The sequence below is a fragment of the Triturus cristatus genome, chromosome 7, assembly GCF_964204655.1.
Source record: "Triturus cristatus chromosome 7, aTriCri1.1, whole genome shotgun sequence".
NCBI lineage: Eukaryota > Metazoa > Chordata > Amphibia > Caudata > Salamandridae > Triturus > Triturus cristatus.
In genome coordinates this window covers 1,657,084-1,679,908 of record NC_140590.1, presented here as the reverse complement: position 1 = coordinate 1,679,908, position 22,825 = coordinate 1,657,084, and the positions used below count along the sequence as shown (strand labels likewise).

Below are 22,825 nucleotides of genomic sequence, written 5' to 3'. Positions count from 1 at the left end.
AATGGACTTAAACAGTGGTCCTGCAACTGTACCCTTACCAGTGGTGTAGTGCACCCTGCTAAATATGTGTGTGCCATGTCAGCTCTTTCCTTTTCTCTGCACCAAAAAGCCTGCAATGGCAGTGAGCGTGTTTTAAGGTTCAGGGCCTCTAAGGGTGGCACAACAGGTGCTGCAGTCCTTAGAGGTCTTCCCTGGTCACAGTGCCCTTGATACTCATTGTACCTTTTACAAGAGACTTACAAGTGGCCAGAGAGGTGCCAATTAAAGGTACAAATGTACAGTTTTGGGAAAGAACACAGGCCCTGGAACCTGATTGGCAAGTCAAAGTGCATCAGAAATCTGTCAAAGTGGGGGGGGAGGGGTTACTGTTACAGAAACCCAGCTTCCTACAGCAAGTCCAGTGTTTTAAGAGTATGTTTTGAAGTATTTGTTGAGGAGATGCAGTTTGAGGTTTTTCCTAAAGTATAAGTATGATTAGTTGTCAAGTAGTACCTTGTGGCAGTGTTCCAAATTCTGGAAGCATTTCCAGAGAAGAAACCGGTGTGATTTTGTTTTGTGTCTTTAATTTGGGTGGAATCAGGAGTAGTGTTTGAGCTTCGCAGAGGTCTCTTTTGCAGTGGCGGAGCAAAGGGGGGAGCTGCCATCACGGGGCTGCAGATGCAGTGACCGTCAACCCTAACCAACAATTCCTCCCGCCGTGCTATTACCTGTTAACTTCTTGCACCCCGACCGCCACGGGCAACCGAAGGTCTAGATATGCCACGGCTCTTTTGACCAGCCTCAGTTTGAAAGCCAGGCAGTTTGGTTTTCCCATATGGTGATCTTTGTAGGTTACACGTTTGGTGGAGACATCAGTTTGGATGCTGTGGGATAGAGGAGGTTTGATGTTGAAAAGGTCTTTACGTCTGATTGATTGCTTTTATTTGTTGATTAATTAAAACCATTACAAAAAGGACAAAATAAATACAAACCAAACACTTTACCTAATTAACCATTCCAAAATACAATACATAAAATTGATCACAATCAATTAACTTTTTCCAATTCGGGATAATTCGAAGTTATTTAATTTTTAAAATAGTTTACAGGACGTCAAAGTTTTCAGAGATAAAGTGCACGTGTGCCGATCAATATAAATAATAAACCTTATAGATGGAACATTATCTAAGAATAGTACACTAAAAACAAAGAATTAGTACATTATATTAAAATAGTACTATAAAGGCAAATAATTAAAAAGTGCCATAAAAATAATTCATCATCACCTTAAAAGCAGCAACATCGACAAACCACAGTCTTAACAAATTTAACATGTACTTTGTTTGTCAACCTTACATAATTTCTTTTCTACTATAAGCATACATTTTATAAATTGATGTATAATATAAACTTTGACACCACTTAAGCAAAATATGAATGCCGATCTACAAGTCCTAAGTCCCATTTCTTTGAAGATAGGTTTTAAAATTAGTTTCCGTTCCTTCAACATTTTTGGGCATAGTGTTACCATATGCAACAGAGTTTCGTCATACTGCCCACAAAGCCGACAAATATTTAAGGCCCATTTGGACTCCCATTTAGGGGTTCCATCTTTGGTTGGATAAATGCCAAACCTTAATAACATAAATTTCTTCTTAATTAAGGGTTTTTGGTGATAAAGAAGTAAATAAGGTTGGGCCATCATTTTGTCGAAGCAATTGGCAATAGACCAAAAGTGTTTATTTTTTCTCAACTCATATTTATCCAGCAATACTGACAGCAAGGCAACGGTTGAATTAATTATTTTTTTATAATCCATTTTACTCCTTGTTTCGTCTTCCAATTTGGGACAATCGAATTTTAGGAGGCACTCAGCTAAATACTCCTGCCAGCTTCTAGAGTATTCACTAATCGAAATCTCGCTCCAACACATATTGGCCAACGTGCTCTCCTTGGCTCGAGATAATGCCAATAGTGTTTTTACAAATGATGCTTTACGCACCAAGAGCTGATTCCGTAAGCCAAATTCCAATCTTAAATTGGCACGAGAAGTCTGCCTAGGAATCCCAAAGACTGATTTATATGTCCTTGCAACTATAGCCTCCAATATTTTTCACATCTCTACCCTTAAAAATAATAGACCCATAGTCCAGGGAGGGAATAAGTTTCGCTTTCATAACTTTAAGCAGATGATCATAATTGGGGCATACTAATTTATCTCTTAATTTTCGAAATGCAAAGGCAATTTACGTCTGTTTCTGGAGTAGTCAGGTTGGGCTCGGAAGAAGCAAGATTTTTCTGAATGTTTCTTTGTATTTTAGGTGTTCAGCTCGAAGGAGAGAAAGATGGATTAGCAATGGTTGTTTTTCTCCAGGTTTGTTCAGTCAGTCTAAGTTGTCGTCTCTCCTGGTTAAGTCTGTTGAACCAGGATCTGGAAGGTGTGTGTGCGTGTAATGTATATATTTATCTTTTTTTTGTGAGTTGGGGGATGGTGTCGAAGTTGTCATTCTTGTGGTATGGTGGGAGGTGCGGTCGTCAGTGGTAGTAAGATTGGGTGGCGGGGTAATTTGGGAACTGGATAAGCTTCATACTCAGGGATTTGGTGCATGTTCCCCACCCAGTGCTTAAGGCGAGGGGTTTGGCCGGGGAGTTTCGCTTGGTTGACATTGAGATTGAATAGAATTAGGTGATCAGTCTAGTCGGTGGGTAGGAATGAATGAATGGAGGGATATGATATGGTTGGAGTTGACTGCGTCAAGGGTAGGGCCTTTAATGTGAGTTCGCCTATCGCATTTTTGAGTGAGGCCTTTCGATTCAAGGAGGGTGGATAAGTCTCGTACTGTTGTATTATCAGCAACGTTCAAGTGCAGGTTTAGGCCAACTAGTTTAATGTCCTTGAGGGACTCGGTTTAAGGTTTCAAAGAATTGCAGTTTATCACTTGGAGGGTGATCGATGCTGTGAAATTTGATAGGGTTGGAATCTTTGGAGGAGCGACTCCTAAATATTTGAAGGTAGAGTATTCAGCTGTGTGAAAGGGTTTTAGACCTATATCATCATTGTGTATGATAACTATCCCACCTCCGATTCGATCTTTACGGTTGTGATTGAATGATTGAGAAGCCCATCTGATGAGGAGCTCAATAATGGGGGGAGGAGTGATCATTTAGCCAGGTTTCAGTTTGAAAACTAATGTCGGTGGTTCCCCGATTTTGGTGGCGTGCTTGACTGCATACCGGCCGCATAAGAGCATGCAGTTTAATGTGGGTGCTGATTTTGGTTCAGATTGAGTTAGCTTGGGTGGTAGTGAGTTGGGCTTGTGTCCTAGATGGGCGATTAGTGGTAGGGAGCCTGCTAGTGGCAAGGATGGCCAGAATCATGATGTTGCAGGGTTAGTTGGGAGCATTGATGTATGTGTTGCTCAGCCTTTCCACTTCCAGTTGTGACTTTCCGGTCGTGCTACGTCTGATTTTGAGGTAATATTGATTGAAAGGGATAGTTTACCAAGTGGTGAAGCATGAGGAGTGCATGTTAGATGTGGATGGCTGTAGGGCAGAGAGTAGGGAAGGCTTGTGGCCATCGTGAGTTAAGGAGAGGGACACATTTGGTCCAGTTCAGGGACTGAAGATTCAGGTGTGGTAGTTTGGTCGGTATGTGCTGGAGAAAAGGGTCTTGAGGGGGGGGAAGATAATTCTTGTGGTGTGATTATAGTTTCTTCAGGTTAAAGGAAGGAGGATGTATGGGGATGTAGTTGGGAGTTTGTGCGTGGGGGGGTTTTGGCTGGTGAGAAAAGTGTGTGGATATTTTCTGTGGGGGTAGGGGGTAAATTGAGCTTGAGAGCTGATGGCCAGGAGGCGCCGAGAGTGGGGAAGTGGCGGTCGAAGATTGATAGGTTCTGTTCAGAGATATCCTATTTGAGAGTGAGTTCCCTTGTTATCAAGCACATTGCCTGGCTCAAATTCTTCCCTGGATAGGAGTGTGCTCAGCTTAAGTTCCGCCTGGGCTGGACGCTGTCTTCCATGCGGCCAATCATTTGTATTGCCCTTCTTCCATGTGAAGAGTAAATAAATACAGAATCTTCTGAACAACAGCGAGGACTAATCCCCCTGATAATCTGAAGCAGCGATGGGGTTCTGGGACGGGTGGAAATGACTGGCCTCAGGAAGACAGTAGGCCCAGATCTTGGGTGAGCAGGGATGCGGCATGGAAACTGGATCTGTAGGAGGACGCCTTGGTATATGGTGCTCACTTAGTGTAGCACCCTGCACTAATCTAGACAACCCTTATGGGGATTTTAGTGGCCTTAGACCACTTTAAAAAACTCTCTAAGTGGTAACTGTGGAGAGTAGCCTTCAGGCTTAGTCCAGAAGGAGTGTAAAGCAGCTTGTTTTACCTGAACGTAATCTCATTGGTATAGATTAAATGAAAAAGAACCACTCAGTCTATTTATAAAAGTAGGTATTTATTATAAGACACTCTAAAGCATACAAATATCTCCTACCCGGAGATGCTTTGCAAATAATCAGGGGAGCCCATAGGAGTCAAAGAAGACCCTCAAGAGGACCCACAGGTCGGAGGCACTGGAGTCGCAAGAGGACCTCGAGCAGCTCACCAAAGATGCAGGCCCACGGTGCAAGAGATGCGGTGAGGACGAAGATCTTGGTCACAGGAGATACTTGAGGTTGAGGCTACTTGGAGCCCGAAGATCTCTGAGGAAGGTTGTAGGGATGACCCGCTCATGCAGGGTGACCCTCACACTTAAAACAGAACACCCTGCCTTCAGGATTGAAAGGCCAGCCTTAGGATTGACTTATAGGTTTTAAGTGCAGTGACCTCAGATATAGGGAATCCTCTATCTGTCGCAAGTGGTGCTAGCACCAGCTCGCAATGGCAGGCCTGTAGTCAGTTGGAGTGGTCTTCCATGGGTGGCATAATACATGCTTCAGCCCACAGTACCATATACTAGGGAAAAGGATATACCAGTATCCAATCTGGGATGTACCTAAATACTCAACATAACCAATTTAAGGGAGAAAGCACAGAGACTGTGGTCCCAATTAGCAGGATCCCAGCTAGGCTAGTCAGAAACAGCTTAACACCAGTCAACAAGTGGGGTGTAACCATAAAAGCAGATTCTACTTTCCGACAGGATCTCTAGGTGATGTGGCGCAGAGGTTAAAAATCAGTTTATTCAGTTTGTAGAGCAGTTTGTAGAGCATTTAATTCGTCTGCAGGCATCTCCGAGGGTGACATCGCCGATCCGGGACCATAAACCGGAGTCGTATGCACTGCAATCGTAGCATAGGTCACGAGCCGCAGGCTCCGCGGATCCTCTGGGGAAAATGAGGAGAAATATGAATAAATCTTATAAAATTAATAAACGTTCGTTTCAGGATGTGATTTGTTGGCATGCATATAGTCTTTAGTTTGTCACCAACACTTGTGTGTTTGCAGACGCAGCTGAACAATTCTTCTTTGGCTGATAGCACGTATATGTTTTATATGGAACTGTATATACCATGATGTGGGATAGTGGGTGACATTCTTTGTATTTTTATCGCTCGTTTAATTTCCGAAGCGACAAAGCCCACCTAGAGGCTTATGCAACATTAACGTCTATTTTTCTGTTCTTTAATGGCCCTTTATTGCACCCTTTTTTTTCTCTTTTTTTTTTATATATATACTTGTGCGTTTTAGAAATGATGAATGAATTGTATCTAGACTGATTTGTGCTGCTCGTTGTCAGTCCTCTTCGGTAGCACATTTGTTGCTCAAATGTGAATTTACCTTGAAAAATGAGACCAGAGGCACAAGGCAAAACACGAACAGTGGCTTATTTAAACACATCGGCCACGAGAGCAGGAGACAGTCGGGGTCTGAAGAATGTCTTAAAGCACATTGGTTTCTGCTGTCATTTTATACATTACATGAAGCAGCATAAAATAATTTATACATTCCTTTGGAATCCGAATCTGGGCCGACTCACGGGCTTCTATATCTGGTCATTGATAAAAATCGCAGGTGGGTCTCATCCTTCTGTGGACACAGTGTAAGGCCAGTGGATACATGTCCACGTGTCCTGCATGTAGAGCGCGTGATCACTGCTAGTGTTGTGCGTGCGGTGTTCTGATTGGCTGAGTGTTCCTAATTTAGTGTGACATCTGACTTTATGGTGTTTTGGGAATGCGCTGCCCCTGCTGCCTATCTGTGGTATCGATCAGGGGCTTCCTGTTCGAGCGTTTACGGATTGTGACATCCCACCTGTGATCCGTCCATCAGTTGCTACAGGCCGAGGTCGAGCGGCCTGCATGACCGTGTGCTTCTTACTCTGGGGTCGGGGGAGGGTGAAGGGAAGGGGGAGCAACATTGAGGGGGAGGTCGTATTTTGTGAATTCAACAGTGATGCAAGTTCATTATTATATGTACATATATTGTGGCGTTCATTGAGGTCATATTTTCCAAAATTTGCATATTATCGATGCAACAGTTCAGTTAGGAGTCTTATCTGACAGAGGACAGTCGTTTTGTAGTTTTTTATGTAGGTGGATTAGTCTTTGGTGGTGCCATTCTCATTCCTTTTGGTGTTTCCGAAATTCTTTTCCAATTCAGACTTCCTCACTGATTTCATATGTGGGGTGGTGGTATAAAGGAACTCTGCTTCCTAAGATAAAAATTTTTTGGAGGGACACAGTGGCTTGGGGTTTAATCAGTACACCAAGCCTATTCTGTGTGGAGGCAGGAGTCTTTTAAAAGTTTCTACTCCGTGTAAGAACTCAAGATTTTGTCGTGCACTAACCGATTTCCTTTAAAATCAGTCTATTGAGATTCTCTCTACACTGCTTTTGTGAGTTTGATGTTTGGGCGGCCCTGTGCTTTTGAATGTGTTGCATCTTTGCCTTCCTTGTATGTAGCAAATTGTATTCATTGTGCATATTAATCCACAGGCTTGATTATTCACCTTTGATATATATGTTCCCCAGTCTTATGGTTCATATTTCGAGAGCTGTTTCTAGCTATCGACTGTGCTTGTATTGATTCGCTCAGATTGCCTCGTTTTTTGGTTTAGTTTTAATTTTCGTTGTTATCCTTCTGATTAATTTTCTAATATTTTGTGCTTTTATTCCACAGGTGGTTTGAGCTTCTTCATTCAGATAAATCAGCACTTGGAATAAAAGAAAGTGTGCCTTTAACGGACTTGCGGATCTTCTTTGCGCTCTGGGCTGGACCATTGTGATTCTGTGCTCCCCTCACCTTGTCCCCTCATCAGGGGCACCTGGAACTGTATTGAAAATTTGTGTTTTTTACGCATATGGCAACTGTGAGGACAGAAAACCCTCTGGTGATGACACTGGGGGGTTTAAATGGGCAAACTAAGTCACAGCAGGGTTTGGCACCTGGACTTTCTACCTCTGGACATTCTGCAAAGTCTGCTACATCTGCACAGTTTGGCTCCCAGCAGCAAGCTCCGCCTGGAAGTTCAACACTCAAGTGCGTATACTACTTAATTTACGCTTCATATTGCAAATCAAAGGCCAATAAATCCTTCCTGCCTACACCACAAAAGGGAAGTCTGGGAACCTTGATGTGGTTTGTAATGGATAACTTGATGGCTCTGTTCAGCCCTTTGGGTTCACATTGGAGCCTCTTGTAGGGTTACAACTGAAGTTTGATTCCTAACAGCGCTTCATGTAAATTAACTATTTCTACTGTTGTCAGGCTCCATCTTAGACCTATTTCAGATTTTATTCTGTTCGTCTAGATCTGCTTTCAACACCCCCCCCCCCCCCGTGCAGTCCTTTTTAGGTCTCTGCTGTCAAACAGCACATGCGCTGCTCTCGGCATTCAAGAGCTTCTTGGAATCAATACAGGTTCCGAAGCTCTCGGAGGCGGAATTGAAGCCCCGCCCTTCTTTTGAAATGACTAGCGTCCCCTTCAATGCAAAACGCTGCCTTCTGATTGTAAAGGAGGCTTCTTAGTCCCTCCTTGTTGCCGCCTTGTCTCCTTTTGTCCACGCGCACCGGGATTGGCTCTTTTACCGGCGGCGTGACACTCTCTCCTTCATTAGGTGGCACGCATTTTTTTATTCACATTCGGCTTTGACAAAGTCAGCCGCGTGTTTATTTTCGTATCGCGCTTTCACTTAAAGTGAAAGCGTGATGCGAAAAACACGCGGCTGCCTTTGTGGTAACGCGCTTGCCACGGCATATTTACACGTGCCAGCCTTCTGTCTTGTGTGTGTGTGTACGGAAGTTTCTGTTTACCTGTGTGACACACACTTAATGCTCCGACGATCTAGCGCAGCCTAGGCCCTACTCCAAATGAAGCTGCCCAGCACGAGTTGTTAGGCCGTGCCCCTTCTTCACAGGAACACAAGCAGCTGCAGATTTGTTTCTGTTTTCGGTCTCGTTTGTCGCCATGCGAGGCCATGGGTGCGCCCGAGGCATTTGCAGATTTTGGTCTTATCGCACGCAGCACCCCGTTGAAAGGCGCAATTAACTCTTTGAAAGCCTCTCTCGGTCTCCTGCTCTTCTTTTCCAATAGCCTTGTTTTTCCCTCCTTCTTGCCCTGCATTTCGCTACTTCTTCTAGTTTCTCCCAGTCTTCGCGCTCTCCCCTCCACACCCTGACTCTCCACTGTTCCCTGAACCGCCTCTTTCTTCTTTCTCTCCCAGATGCCGCTTATAGCACCCAGAAGCCAAAAATCAACATGTTGGCGCTGTACAAAAGTCCCGCAGTAAACATCTAAATGAACAGGATGAGATGAGAATTCTGCAGGGCCTTGAGTTGTTCAAACTCTTGCTCAAGCAGGGTTTGGGACTGAATATATGACATGTCCACAGACTAATAACAGTCTTACACAGTAACGCCAGCGGTATATCGAAACTTTTAACTACAAGCAACGATGCCTGATCTCTTTGAGATCAACCGTTTATTTGTTGAGAATGTTGCTCACTACACCTTAGGACAATATGTAGACCGAGGAGCCACAGCTTTGACTAGGTGTTTTTTTATCTTTAAAGGAAAAATATGCCATTTTGAATCTGTTCACTGCTGCTGTGCTTTCTGTCCCAGCCAGAACACTGAGAGTTTATAATCTAAAGTAAATGCATTGTAAGCCGATTTCGCTGTAATGTCTTAATCATATGTGCCGTGCTTTGGTGCCACTGTTGTAGTGGTCTTCAAACTTCGTAAGGTTGAGCCCCAGCACAAGATATTTTTGTCGATGAACCCCCTTAAAAATAGGCGGATGTGTGTGTGTGTGGCGGGAGGGGGTAGATGACCATGTGGTGATGAATATGGTTTCGTAGCCTTGCGATCGTTTTACTTTTAGGCGCTTTACACCCAAATATCCGTTTTAACAGCTTCCCAAGAGAGCTTTGCGCCAATATTGGTGTGATACTGTATTGTAATAATCCCGCACCTGTCGCAGTCCCTGGCAGCTGGTCTCATTTAATTGTTGCATCGTTTATGGGCGGGGGTCTGGAGGAGGGGAGGCTTTGGTAACTTTATTACATCCGTTGAAGTTCCGAATCTCTAACTGTAACATGTTAGCCTGAGCAGGAAGGAGGCGCTCGAAGGGGTGTGACTTTTCAGCTCTGCACACACAAACTCATGTCTTTCTCCCTAATCCTGGTCATATACATTTTCTCTTCCTCTCTCCGTTTCCCATCTTGCTCACTTCCCTCCTCTTCCACAACCCCCTTTGTGCCCCTTTCTTTAGAACGCGCCCTTCCCTTTCACCACCCAGTCTCTTCTGCCTTTCTATGGCATACCCTGCCTTCCCCCATTCCCCTTCTTCCCCTCCCTCTTTGTTCTCCCGTCTGTCATTCACTTTTCTTCTTGGCTGCACTGCTTTATTCAGCTGTGCACTGTTCTATATTTGAGAGAATATGTGGCATTGTATTTGACGCCACACTCTGGCCGTGAACAATAGGCCCCAAGTGTCTGTTTCTGGCCCTTTCTTATTCGTAAGCCCTATGTGCATCTGGGAATAACACACATTTGCGCGCCAAACAGCTAGACAGCCTTGGTTGTACATACATTAACATGACCCGTAACACATTTTTGCTTGAATTTAGAGAAGAGGCGAGGGTTGCACGTGACAAGGGAGGGCTGGCTAGTTTTTTGCAAATTTGGTATAATTCAGTTTATTGACTCTGGCTGTAGAAGAATTTAAAAAATGACCCCCGGTGACGGACCACCCCGTGACTTTCAACACAGCAGCTGAACCAACGAGCATTTGCAATGTAATCGGTCTCGCCTTTCGGACCTAACATGTATTGGCAATGCAGCATATTAGCCTGGGTGCTGAACCATCTACGGTTCTATAACATGGAGGGAAAGTAAGCACCAAACTGCGTGACACGCCAGGTATGGGAACACATGGAAAAAAATATTGCCTTTCCGATGGAAATGGTATAGTTCAAAGCACTGTTTTCAATATAAATTCAGGGCTGTCCGTGGTCATCATCACTGAAAATACAAGATTTTTTTTTTTTTTTTTTTGTCTATGGGTGCTCGTGGAAGACCATTTCTATGGATGGGACTCTTGAGAATGCTAAAGTGATTCTGGTATTTTACTGACCTCTGCTGGTTGTTTTCTATCAAAGTTACAAAGAGGCATTTGCCAGAAAAATAAAAAAAAAGTCCCTCAGCAGAAAGCAATTCTGGTATTCTACTGACCTCTACCGGTGGCATTTGCCAGAAAAATAAAGTCCCTCAGCGGAAAGCAATTCTGGTATTCCACTGACCTCTACCGGTTGTTTTCTATCAAGACAGTTAAATGGAGGCAGTTGAACGAGCAGAAAGCAATTCTGGTCTTTTACGGCCCTCTACTGGTAGTTTTCTATCAAGACAGTTAAATAGAGGCAGTTGAACACTTACTCCTTAACACATGGTATAATCTAAGGCAAACCTTCTATTTTACCAATCCTCCTTTAAAATTTACTATCTGGTATGAGAGCACCTTCAAATATGTGATCTCAGAATACGAACTGTACAAAAACCCATTGTTAATGAGTTAATAGTCTATAATGTTGCTCTATCTATAAGGATCAAGGAATACAGGTATCGGATGACAACCTTCTTGCCTTTAGTACACTAACGGCACTGTCGCCATGGAGAGGGTGGGGGTAGGAATGGTTCTAAGTTCAAACTTAAAATCTGTCACTTTTAAGAAGTACCTCTCCGTTCAGTAATGGGTTAGGTATTAACATCAATGCTTCCACATAAAATCTTTCGAATTTTGAAAAAAAACTATCATATTTTACATGATGTTGGCTGTATGATTTACATGGCATACATTTTCAAGGCTTGGCTCATGCATGGGTTGTAAGAGCCAAGACATACTTTTGGCTGGTTTATGGCTCGGCTCGCCCTAATAATTTGTTGGCTTGACCACTTCTACCCGCAACCCATAACACTTTAACTGTGCGGTGGTCATTATGCTATACATAGACACTTCACACACAGGCTCACAGCAAAAGCAACACTCTTTCTAGCACACACCTACACGGCGTTGCCAGCTACAAGCGTGGACAAGCGCTTCGGTACACCACATTGGGGTAGTAATAGTTGCACAAACTACAATACAACTTTTTCTCACCTGTCATTTGAGCCATATGTTCCTGCGGGATACCCATTACATTGTAGCAGGCTTCGTTCTGCTGGTCCACTACAGGCTTGGTGGGGGCCATAAATACGATCTTGCCAGATGGATAACACCTGTAGAAGTTGTACATGACCACAGCTGCGTTGAAGGTTTTACCCAGGCCAGTGGGTAGACAAAGCAGGGTGTCCTGCAGCAGGGCACTGTGGATGATGTTCCATTGATAGTCGCCGATCGGCACATTGGTAGGGTAAACCCAGATACACTCCTGGCCGCCAGATCGAACCCTGGCAGGGTCTTGGAGCCTGCCTGCGAGGGCCCCTCCCCAGAGCACATTTCAGCCTGTTTTTCCAAATCCTGGTAACAGATTCTCCGCCTCATAAACCACCACCAGAAGTAGGGCATCATTGTCCTTCTCTTGCTCTACTTTAAAGGACGGTGGGGCAGAAAGCTGAGGGCCTGCAAAGCAGTGCCCCCGTTTACCGGCGACTGGCTCGCTATGCCTGCCCCTTACGGACTAGGGGCGATACCCCCAAGTCTTGAAAAGGGTACTTTGCTTTCCTCTCATTGCTCTTTGAAATAATGGTGTTTTCAAGCACCGGGTAAGGTTCCCCTCCTGCCCCAAGGGGCTGCATAGTTCCAGGCCATCTGATGAGATGGTGGATATCAACCGGCTCTGAAGGACCACCGTGCCTTTTAGGGAATATGCCTCACATTCTCCATCTGGAAACAATTGCAGTCTGGGCTGTCAGTATGATGCGAACTCTGAAACCTATGATACTAGCTACACTGTCCTTCGGAATGTCACAACTTAAAAATACACTTGAATAAAACGCTTCTTTCGTAATGCTTAAAAGAACTAAAAAACGGAAGTGAGATCACGGCTCTTGTAGTCCTTCTTTAAAGTGGTGTAAGACGAGGAAAATCAATCATTCACACTACGTTTAAAGGGGGCCATCTTGGAATGGCTTTCTTTTCTGATAATTTTATAATCAGCGACTTCTGGCAGCTTCCGTAGTACCTAAAGCAGGTTTGTTATTCATACAGTTTACTTTTGGCTTAAAAGCCGTCGTCTTATTATACGGAGACAGAAGTTTATTTGTTTCAAGGCCGGGTTCCTGCCAGCGTTTTTGGAATTCCTGAGTAGAATCTGTTGACAGTTGTTGTTTTTTTTTTTTTTAATTAGTTTTTTTTAGACATCTTATGTTTTTAGGTCTCGCCTACGCCGCGCGCATGCGCTGCATAGGAGGGCCTTTAGCCGTCCCTCTACTCTTTTTTGAAGCACATACTCATGCTTATGGCGGCATCCACCTTGCGGGAGCGAGCAGCGGCGTGCATGCTAATTGGCTGTTGCTCGCTCCCGCAAGGGGGATGGCACCACAAGCACGAGTGCTTAAACAGCTGCTGTTACTCCCCCTCTCTCACAACCCTCCCGCCTATTCCTTTCTTTGATGCTTTTTATTTTAACTTTCAGCGCGAGGCGTGCGCTTGTTTGCTTTTGGTGTAATCTGTAATTAATGTATGTTTAATTCATAATTGGATTGTATCCTCTTAAATGCGAAATTGAGCACTTCACCAATAATGTTACATTACACTAACACTTATTCCTCTTGAATTCTATCACCGCAAATCAAGCATTTCAGAAGATAGGTTCGTCTATCCTCAATCACTTTTTCTTATCTGAATGCCCATAACGCGGTCCTCCCGTAAGGGTCAATTGGCATTCTCGAATTACCATAATCATGGTCGATATTCTGCAACTGTCCCTCATGTCTGTCCGGTATGGTCAGCTTGCTGCCCTTGCCTCTTCTCTTCTGCTCTCTGTTGTCAATGTGGATGGCCCTGCCTCCTCCCTGTTGCTTTCCATGGTCCGTTGTACTGCATTGCCGTCCTGCTTGCCCTGTGTGGTGTATTGTGCTGCTACAACCCCTGATGCCTGCTCTTTAAGGTCAGTTTGGTGCCCCTGCTCATCTTCCTCCGGTCCTCTCCTAGCCAAGCCCAAGTCCCTACCCCATTCCTCCTGCCCTCCGTGATCAAATGCACCTTATTTGCTTCCATTTTGACCTGGGTAAGAGTGAGATTTGGAAAATGAAAACCTGGGAAATTGATATTTACCCATTGTCTCACATTGAAAAAGAGGAGCTTTTAGGCAGTAGACCGATTTAAATAAAGCCATTTTGTGCTTGAAAACATCGAGAGTCTCCTGCCAGAATCGGGTCTGTTGGCATGTATGGTTGTACTGCCACTGCCCCTTCTGCCCTCAATGGTCTTTCATGTTGCTGCAGCCTCTTTTGCCTGTACTGCATGGTTGGTTTGCTCCCCTTGCCCCCCTTTCCTCTGCTCTCCAAGGTCTGTTCTGCTGTCACTGCCTTTCCTGCCTGGCCAGCGAGGCCTTATTGCCTCTGCACCCTCCATGAGATTGTCTAATTCCCAGAAATAATTATAGTTAGTGCTCTAAACAACTAAAATGAACATATTTTCTGAGTTCTGAAATAGCGACAAAGCACTTTTAAATAATCAAGTGATCAACTATTAAAACAAAAATATATCTATATATATCTATATATATATATATATATATATATATATATATATATATATATCTCAAATTATTTGTTACACTTCAGGGAGAGGATGTTGCTTTGCGGCCAGAGCTGCAGACTTAATTTTGGCCAAATCACTCAATCTCCCAATGCCTAAAAACAAAGTTAATGTGTCCTTGAGTAGTGTACTTCAATCCTTCTGTGCTGTATAATACTGCACTTCTGACACTGGGCAATACTTGGCCTACATTTGGGTGATAATTGGGCTCTTTTTTGCTCTAGTGGTCATCGTGGGAGACATATCAGTTACATAGCCCCCTAATTTTCTCATATACTGCGGTATCCCCAGTAGAAAATGCTTTCAATTTTCTACTCTTTTCTATCAAGATGGCGTTCAGATGTGCCACACTTTTAGCAAAAATTCAGAATGTTAGCACTGGTTGATCATTAGAACACTATAGTAAAGCTGTTGATCGCCAGGGAGTTAACTGGCAGTCCGCTGCTGGCGGTGTAAGTGCATGTTTCATTTTTTTAATGGAGGAAGATATTTGAGAACTCAAAATGTGCCCTAATTTTGCTTTATACAGAACGAACCATAATTTCTACGACAAACTAAACCCCATCATTTTGTTCCTTGCTAAACTAATTGTTCTACGTTCCCCCAGTTTGACTTAATCGAGATGGCTTCAGGTGTGCCATAGTTTTGTCGTAAGGCTGTTAGCGCTCTGGTTGTTCTTTAGAACACTCCAGGAGGCTGCAGTAGAACACAACTGACAGGCTGCTCCTGTTGGAAGTTAATGATTTTCTGAGAATGTCACAGTATTTTCATATGGCTGAGAAAGATAGTGTGAATTTACAGAAAATATGATCTCACTTTAGCTTATAGATCACCTTCCATAACATCTTTAGGAAAATCATGAGAGAACTGTTTTCTCTTAAACATGATTCATGAAATCCCAGCAGGCTTTTTCAAAATGTAGTCATTTTAGAACAACACACTATTCTTAAAATTAGTATTGTACCATCAACAAATGATGTATTTTGTAGCTAAAATCTGTTATCACAGTATATACGTTCTCCTTTTTGTGACCCTCAAAACCTGCCATTAACTATTCATTTCAATGGGGTGCTATCATGTATATTGGTGCCATTCTCTACAATGCACTTAAATGGGGTGCTATCATGTATATTGGTGCCAAGATGGCTGCCAACACTTCCTGGTTGAAATGTTGGCAGCCAATCAAATTTGAGTAGCGTTTCAATAGGTTTTTGGACTACGAGATCTCTATTTTTTTGAACATTTACTATCTCCGAAACTACTTAACAGATTTACGCCAAGCGATTCGAGCTGTACTCTTGCTCAAAAAATGAAACATCCCCATAAACTTAACATGGGGAAACTGTGTTTTGGGACCCCCTTTTTTTTCCTCGGCCCCTGCTTGTTGGATCCCCCTGAAACCTTCAACCTAGCAGCTGAACCAACAAGCATTTGCAGTGCAATAGGTCTCACATTTTCAAGGGTTTCAGCTGACATTGTAAATAACAATGCCTATTTTATGTGTTTATTTTTAAAAACCGATAAATTAACGGCATTGCTATGTGCGATGCCAGTAGCTCAAACTCTCGCAAATGCGAGACCTGTTGCTTTGCACACACTGGATCTGCGCCCCATGCAGCTTGCAGGCTGCAATGTTGTCACGACCATGGAAACAGTGAAAGTTAGGAGAAAATAAAACTATAGTTATGCATAGCTTCCAATGTTTCAGGTTGATATGACATTTTAAACACTTTAGTGTAATTATGTGTGACATTTCAATGACTGAGTGACACATTCGCCCGATCAAAATAAAGACGAGGGAAACACACAAGTATCAGAAATTACACCCATTTGAGCAACAAGAAACTATTAGATCTTGAAACAGCTGCACAGCACTAAAAATGTAAGGGCATGAACTTAGCATCCAGTAACTCTAAGCGATCTTCAAATGGTTCCCAATTTGCATAGTGACGTTCTTTGCAGCAGGGATATTAACCCTCTGCGATAGAACATGCAGAGTGACCTGCCAGTAGACCAATCTCCCTCTTTCGAACAAGAACATTTAATTAAAGCAGCCTTCGTTTTTGACTTACCTATGTTTCTGAGTTAAAACAATTCTACTGCTGCTGATGTGTTTTTACTGAAGTCTAAGTCACTGTCACACTCACTAGCTGCAGACAGAGCTGCTGTAGTGTAGCTAAGATTGAACTCTTTATCACATGAGGGACCATGAGAAGAGCTGCTAATGGAAGGAGTAGAGCCGGTGATGGCCCTGCCTTTTTGAGTAGGCCTGGGCGGTAAATTCCGTTCCGCTTGTGGAATTTGGGTAATTTCGCGTTCTGCGGAGAACGTGGAATTGCCAAAAATTCCACAATCTGCGTCTTCGCGGAATTTTTCCCTTGTTCGCACTTTCAAAATGCGTGTTTGCGAGATATTTCTCCCCGAGCACGCAAACTGTATTCGCAAACAGGAAAAGAGCAACGCAAACGGGCAGAACAAGCAATTCCGCGTGTTTGCGGAACTTTTGCGTGCTCGCTGAGATTTTTTACCGTTATGCGGAGCTTTACGTAACGCGACTATGCAAATTCCGCCCACCCCTAGTTTTGAGAGCTGGGCCGTGTGCCGCTAAAAGACACTCTGGCAGCACCTGCTCGCGGACTCTTCATGACAGGACAGAACCCCAACCAGCACTTGTTGAGGTCCTATAAGTGTTGTCCTAATTTAACTTTGGTGCGCAGCGGTAGTAACAATTGCTGGGGGCCTGGGCAAGCAGAAAATTTAAATAATCTGTGCTTGTATGGGCCTAGTCCGTCTTCCCTGGTATCATTGATTAATTGTTGACACTGCGTCCAGGCGACCAACTTGGGAGGCATCATTGGCCGCATTCTGGCGCCCGAGAATATGGAAAAAGCTGCACACATAGCTGCTAAATGAAATTAACGTTATTAATAAATAAATCGAACATGTTGGCCAAGAATAATACACTCAGACGGAGAGCAGCTGACTACTCTTGTGGCATGGCACGGTGAGGCACCAATCTGGAAGCACATACAGCAGCGTTCAAAGAAACCTAACTGCTGTTCGCTGCCTCACTCAGTGACTACTTCCTGTATGCAAATCACATGCACTCTACTGTGTGAATATTGTTGCAGCTGTCTCGTGATGCCAATGCGGCCGACCTGGGCTGAAGACCAGATAATGTAATCTACATTTGTCACCACCAAGTTGTTTCTTTCTTACATTCTTGAAAAAGATGTCTTTCATTTCAAGCTTAAGAGCCTAATTTTTGGCAGCCTCCAGTATTACTGCTGTACCCTCGAACCTCAAATCTCCGGATTATCTCCTACTCAGTCTTCTTAATCTGCAGGACTGCTGATGAATTTATTTTTTTCCCCTTAGTAGTCCCCCATACAATATCATTTCTTTGAGGGGTGGGAGGTGTGGTTGGAAACTGTTAGCATGCAGAGTGCTGTTGTCTGCACTCTGTTTCCTGAACATTGTAGAGCTCAACTCATCCTGGTCAACAGTTAATTGAACATCCAAAAACTCAACCTCCCTTTCTCGGATGGTGCTCGTGAATTTCAAATTCAAGTTGTTCTCATTGATCTTAAACGCATATAAATTAGCAGACATTAAGTCCCCCTTCCAGATAACAAATATATCATCCATGAAGCAGACTCCCAATATGTTATCCATCCATTTTTCCAGAGGGGGGTTGTTGAGCACTAGCTCCTCCCACCAGCATATCTGCAAATCAACATAGCTGGGGGCAAAGCAGGTGTCCATCGTCGGGTCTGGTGGCCTTTGAATGCGTCCACTGTATGGGGCCTGTGTATGATCGAATGGTCACAGGCTCAAATCCCAGCGGGTCCACTCAACCTTTAATCTTTCTGAGGACAATAATACGAGCGCCATTGATTTGGATAACAATAAAAATCTGTTATTCGCTGCCAAGATACCCTTGGGTGAACCTGCGCTTTACGAATCCACATGTTATGTTATTGCCGTTCTATGTTGCTGTTCAAAAAAAGTCATTGTTCAAGAAACGGTCTTCTCTAGTGATCCTTTCAATCGTACTGAAAAAAATCTTAGTATGTTTATAGCTCTAATGAGCCTGGCTGTCCAAAAATGACCCACTGCTCTTAAGTCATCACCATGATGTATACTAGTGTACAAAGATAAAACGTCCAAGGTATGAGTGTCGTGTCTTTCTCCCAACTCTGGTCAAAGATCCTTTTGAAAAATCTGCTTATTTTTCGAGGTATGTTGAGATCTAGAGAGATAGATATATGCTCATTCTGTGGGGCGGGGGTAAAAAGGTTAAAGTGACATTATAGTTTGGTATGGTGGTAATAGCTGACTTTACGTTAAAAGAAACCCTAGGAATTAACTGATTAAAAACATTATAGTTTGGCCTTGAGTAATGTAAAAACCTATTGTTTTCAAACAAAAAATGAAATTCACCAGTTAAAGTGAACAATACACTGTAAGAAACTGGCTCTATATATACTACACCAAAATGAGGTATAGTGTGTATAGAGTCGAAGAGTCTCCAGCGGTTTGGCAGAGGTTAAAGTTAGATAGAACCTTACTCTCTAATAGTGGTAGCTTGGTCGAGCAGTAAGGCAGTATCAGAGGACAGTGTTAAGCATTTGATGTACACACTCAGTCAGCAAATGAATTCACACACTCTAGAACTGAACTCTAGGCCAATTGTTTTTGTATAAAAATATATTGTTTATTTTTAGAACCAAGCAGGCCTGGTTCAGCTAAGCATTAAATACTTTTCAGCAATAAGTTACTGGATATAGGACAGTTTGAAAATTAAATAGAAATTGTACTTTGTTTGATTTACAGGGGAGCAGTAGTGAAGTACTTAACAAAAATCCCAAGGGCCACACTTACCGATGGCCCGCAATAGCTTTTCTAAATAACAGTCAGTTGGCAACGGAGAAGGTTCAAACGTTTTATTGGCCAAAGCAAAAAACTACATAGAGGAGCCTCGTCGATCCTCACCTATCAGGTGCGCCGAGGAAGAGTGCTGGCTCCTTGACAAAACCACACTTATGTACATAACGGATTCAGCATACAAAGCCTTACAAGTGGAAAAATACCAGTTGGTCCATGGGCTCCTGAATGAGCTCATACAGTGTTCAGTTTCAGCTTCACACAAAGGGTTGCTATCTATACAGAGGAGGTCGGCAGGGTGACTCCCTTTTCGTCCCGGGGCCTGAAGGAATTTGCTTGATACTCCCTACAGCAGATGTGACCTTGGGCCTCGGCCATAAATACAACTAACCTGTCTCTGGGCTGGTACGAACTAAATCATGGAGATGGTAGGCAAAGGAAACCACGTGATTTGAAACATGGTCTATCACAAACCAAGATGGCTACAGTATGGTTTTCGGCCCTTTTTATCGCGCAATGAACAAGTGAAAAGAAATAACGCTTCTTCCAATAGGTTTATGCGATCAGAATACAGTCATAGATACGTTGCGCTAACTTTACATGGTGTGAATGAACAGAACAAATGAATTTTGTCCTTCAAGTAGTATGCAACACTTAGCAAATACAGTACATTGAAATGAATAGGCTTTTTCAGTAAACTGCAGGTAAGTTACTTTTTACGTTGCTTTTCTAACTCCGTGCCGGATACATAGATTCAGCACTGGGACATTTCCTAGAAACAGGTAAGTAATTACATTTTGGTCATTCTCATGATGTTTAAAGAATATTTTCAGATTTCAAAACTCCACACAAAATGTTTGGCGCAGTACATTGAAATGAATAGGCTTTTACAGTAAATTGCAGGTAAGTTACTTTTCACGTTACTTTTCTAACTCTGTGCTGGATACCTAGATTCAGCACTGGGACATTTCCTGCAAACAGGTGAGTAAACACGTTTTGGTTATTTGTGCGATTTTTAAGGAATATTTTTAGATTTCAAAACTCCACACTTTGATACTTTTTCTCTAAAAAGTTTCTATGTTATCCTATGGAGGGAAAACAGGTCAACGGTTCTCGGGTAAGTATCCGCTGTGAGAGTTAAGGTTCTGGGGTTAGACTCGGGGGTCTCCCAGGGTCAGTGATGCACTGTTGTTGCACCCTCAGCGGCACTAGGGCGGCCGGGTGCAGAGTGTTGAGGCCCAATGTTATCCAATGGGGGATAAGGGGCCTCCGGTTGGTGGCTGCTGGCAAGCAGGCCACTGGGTTATGGGAGCAAAGCTCCTAGGTTTAAGTTCAGGGCAATTTGGGGACCAAAGGTGCACCCTCAGCGGCACTAGGGTGGCCGGGTGCAGGATGCTGTTTTGAGGTCGGTGCCCTGTTTTCAATGGAGAACCTCCGAGACAAAGAAACCCTGCAGGCTCAGGGACGAGGATCTTCTGGGTGCGACCACCACTTAGAGGGGTAAGTTGGGATGTCTTGGGTTGGTTAGGCACCGTTTATTTGGACACACAAGGCCGTCGGGTGCAGGGGTGCCTTTTGGGGTTGGATCTTCTTACCTGCTCTGGTTGCGGTGGGGGGGTGGTCTTCTGGATTGAGGCTGCATGCTTCGTCTGGATTCTTGAGGCAGGTCAGGGGTCACCGGATCTCTGGTCAGGATCACCGGGGGGACCTCCTTGTGGTGTTTTTCCACTAGAGCTCGGGTTGGGTTCAGCGGGTGCAGAGTGGGCTGGATTTGCGGTCTCTGGCTGGCACCAGAAGCAGCCGTTTGAACTTGTCCGGTGTTCACAGGAGAAACAGTTTGGTAAGTGAAGGACGGCAGGTCCTCCGGGGTTTGTGAGGTTGCTGGCTGCTGGACATGCCGGGATTTGGCAGAAGCAGGTTTCGAGGGGAGACAGGCCTGTAGGGCTGGGGCCAAGTCAGTGGGCGTCGTCCTCCTTTAAGCTCTGCACGGCTCTTCGTCCTTCTTATTTTCTTCTTCTGGATCTGCCTTCATGGTTCAGCGCTGCCCCTAAATACTGTATTTAGGGGGGCGTTTTGGGGTTCTTGAGGTCAGTAGCCAATGGGCTACTGACCTTAGAGTGACTACCTCTTGGTGTGCTCACCCCACGTGGGGTTGTGAGCACAATCCCTGGTCCTGATTGGGGAGTGCCTGCCATCTGCAAGATGGCGAGCACTGCAGAGTGGGCTTCACCTCGCCTCCCCCACCTGAGGGGTGGAGTTGACAGGTGGACACCTCCTGGGCTGGCTAGTTTTTCCCGCCTGTCTTCCCGCCGAAAGGGAGGGGAGACCGGAAGGAGTCCTGCTCCTGATAGCTGGAGAGGCTGGGGGTCTCATTACAAAGGCTGCCAGGCCTTTGAAGCTCCCCTGCCACTGATGGCTCTTCCTGGCCTGGGGGAGGTGTGAACACCTCCGCCCAGGAAAGGCTTTGTTTCTGGGCTCAGGGAGCATAGGCTCCCACCATAGGGGTCCAGAAACATGTCTTGTGGTGCAGGCTGGTCTGTACCAGTCAGGGAACCCACCAGAGGCTGGTCGTTTTTCAGGGGGGATCTCTGAGATGCCCTCTGTGTGCATTTTTCATTAAATACCACACTGGCATCAGTGTGGGTTTAATGGGCTGAGAAGTTTGATACCACACTTCTCAGTTTTCAGTGTAGCCATTATGGTGCTGTGGAGTTCGTAATGACAAGCTCCCAGCACCATATACTCTTAATGGCAAGCTCCCAGCACCATATACTGTTAATGGCAGCACTGCACTTACAATGCCTAAGAATCGGGAGAGGAGTTGGCCTATCGCCCTCCTGCTCTAACCAACACAATCTTAGGTACTGCTCTAATTCCCGATTGGTTCGTTCTGTTTGGCCATCAGTTTCTGGGTGATAACTAGTAGTGTACCTGGTGTCTATACTCAGTTTCTTTGTAAAGGCCTTCCAGAAATGGGATAAGAATTGGGAACCCATGTCTGATATCAAAACCTTAGGTATTCCATGGGCTCGAACTATGTTCTGACTAAAGGTATGTGCCAAAGTTGCCGCCGTGGGAACCCCTTTTAAAGGTATAAAATGGGCCATTTTAGTAAAAGCGTCTATGCAAACCAATATAGTATCAAAACCTTTACTAGATGGTAGATCAGCTATTAAATCTAAAGTTATGGTATGCCATGGGTCCTGAATGCCGTCTTCCATTCGTCTCCTTCTCGAATTCAGACTAGATGGTATGCCCCTCGCAAATCCAATTTGGTGTAAATTTTAGTTTTTTTCACCTGATCCAATAATACTGAGATTAAAGGCAAGGGATATCGATTTTTTTTTTTCAGTTATCCGATTTATTGCCCTGTAGTCAATGCAAGTTCTCAATTCTCCATTTTTCTTCGGAATAAATAAAAGTGGAGAAGAGACTGGGGATTGTGACGGTCTTATAAATCCGTTTTCTAGATACTTTCGTATATACTCCTTCAGGTGTTCATCTTCTCGCTCTGTCAAGGCAAAAATTCTGCTACATGGAAGATTGGATCCAGGTTCCAAATCGATTTTACAGTCGAAGTCTCTATGTGGAGGAAGCCTCTCAGCTTCCACTTCACTTAAAACGTCCTGAAACTCCGTGTACTCTTCAGGCAGTTCCATCATATTTATCACACAAATCGTAGATTCTCTTTCACTTAAATGAAATGTCGGCGTCCTTTCTTGATCTGTGACATTCCTTATAACAATTTTCTTT

General features: G+C 44.0%; 1 protein-coding gene across 4 annotated transcripts in view; it reads left to right on the top strand.

Moving 5' to 3' along the window:
• LOC146808659 (putative ATP-dependent RNA helicase DDX6) overlaps positions 1–22,825 on the top strand; it is a 271,143-nt gene that overhangs the window by 31,304 nt on the left and 217,014 nt on the right. For all 4 annotated transcript variants that reach the window (XM_085615455.1, XM_085615452.1, XM_085615453.1 and 1 more), the window contains one exon: positions 7,106–7,465. In XM_085615455.1, the coding sequence (XP_085471581.1) occupies positions 7,287–7,465 (179 nt within the window). In that variant the 5' untranslated portion in view covers positions 7,106–7,286. The remainder of the gene's footprint in view (positions 1–7,105; positions 7,466–22,825) is intronic.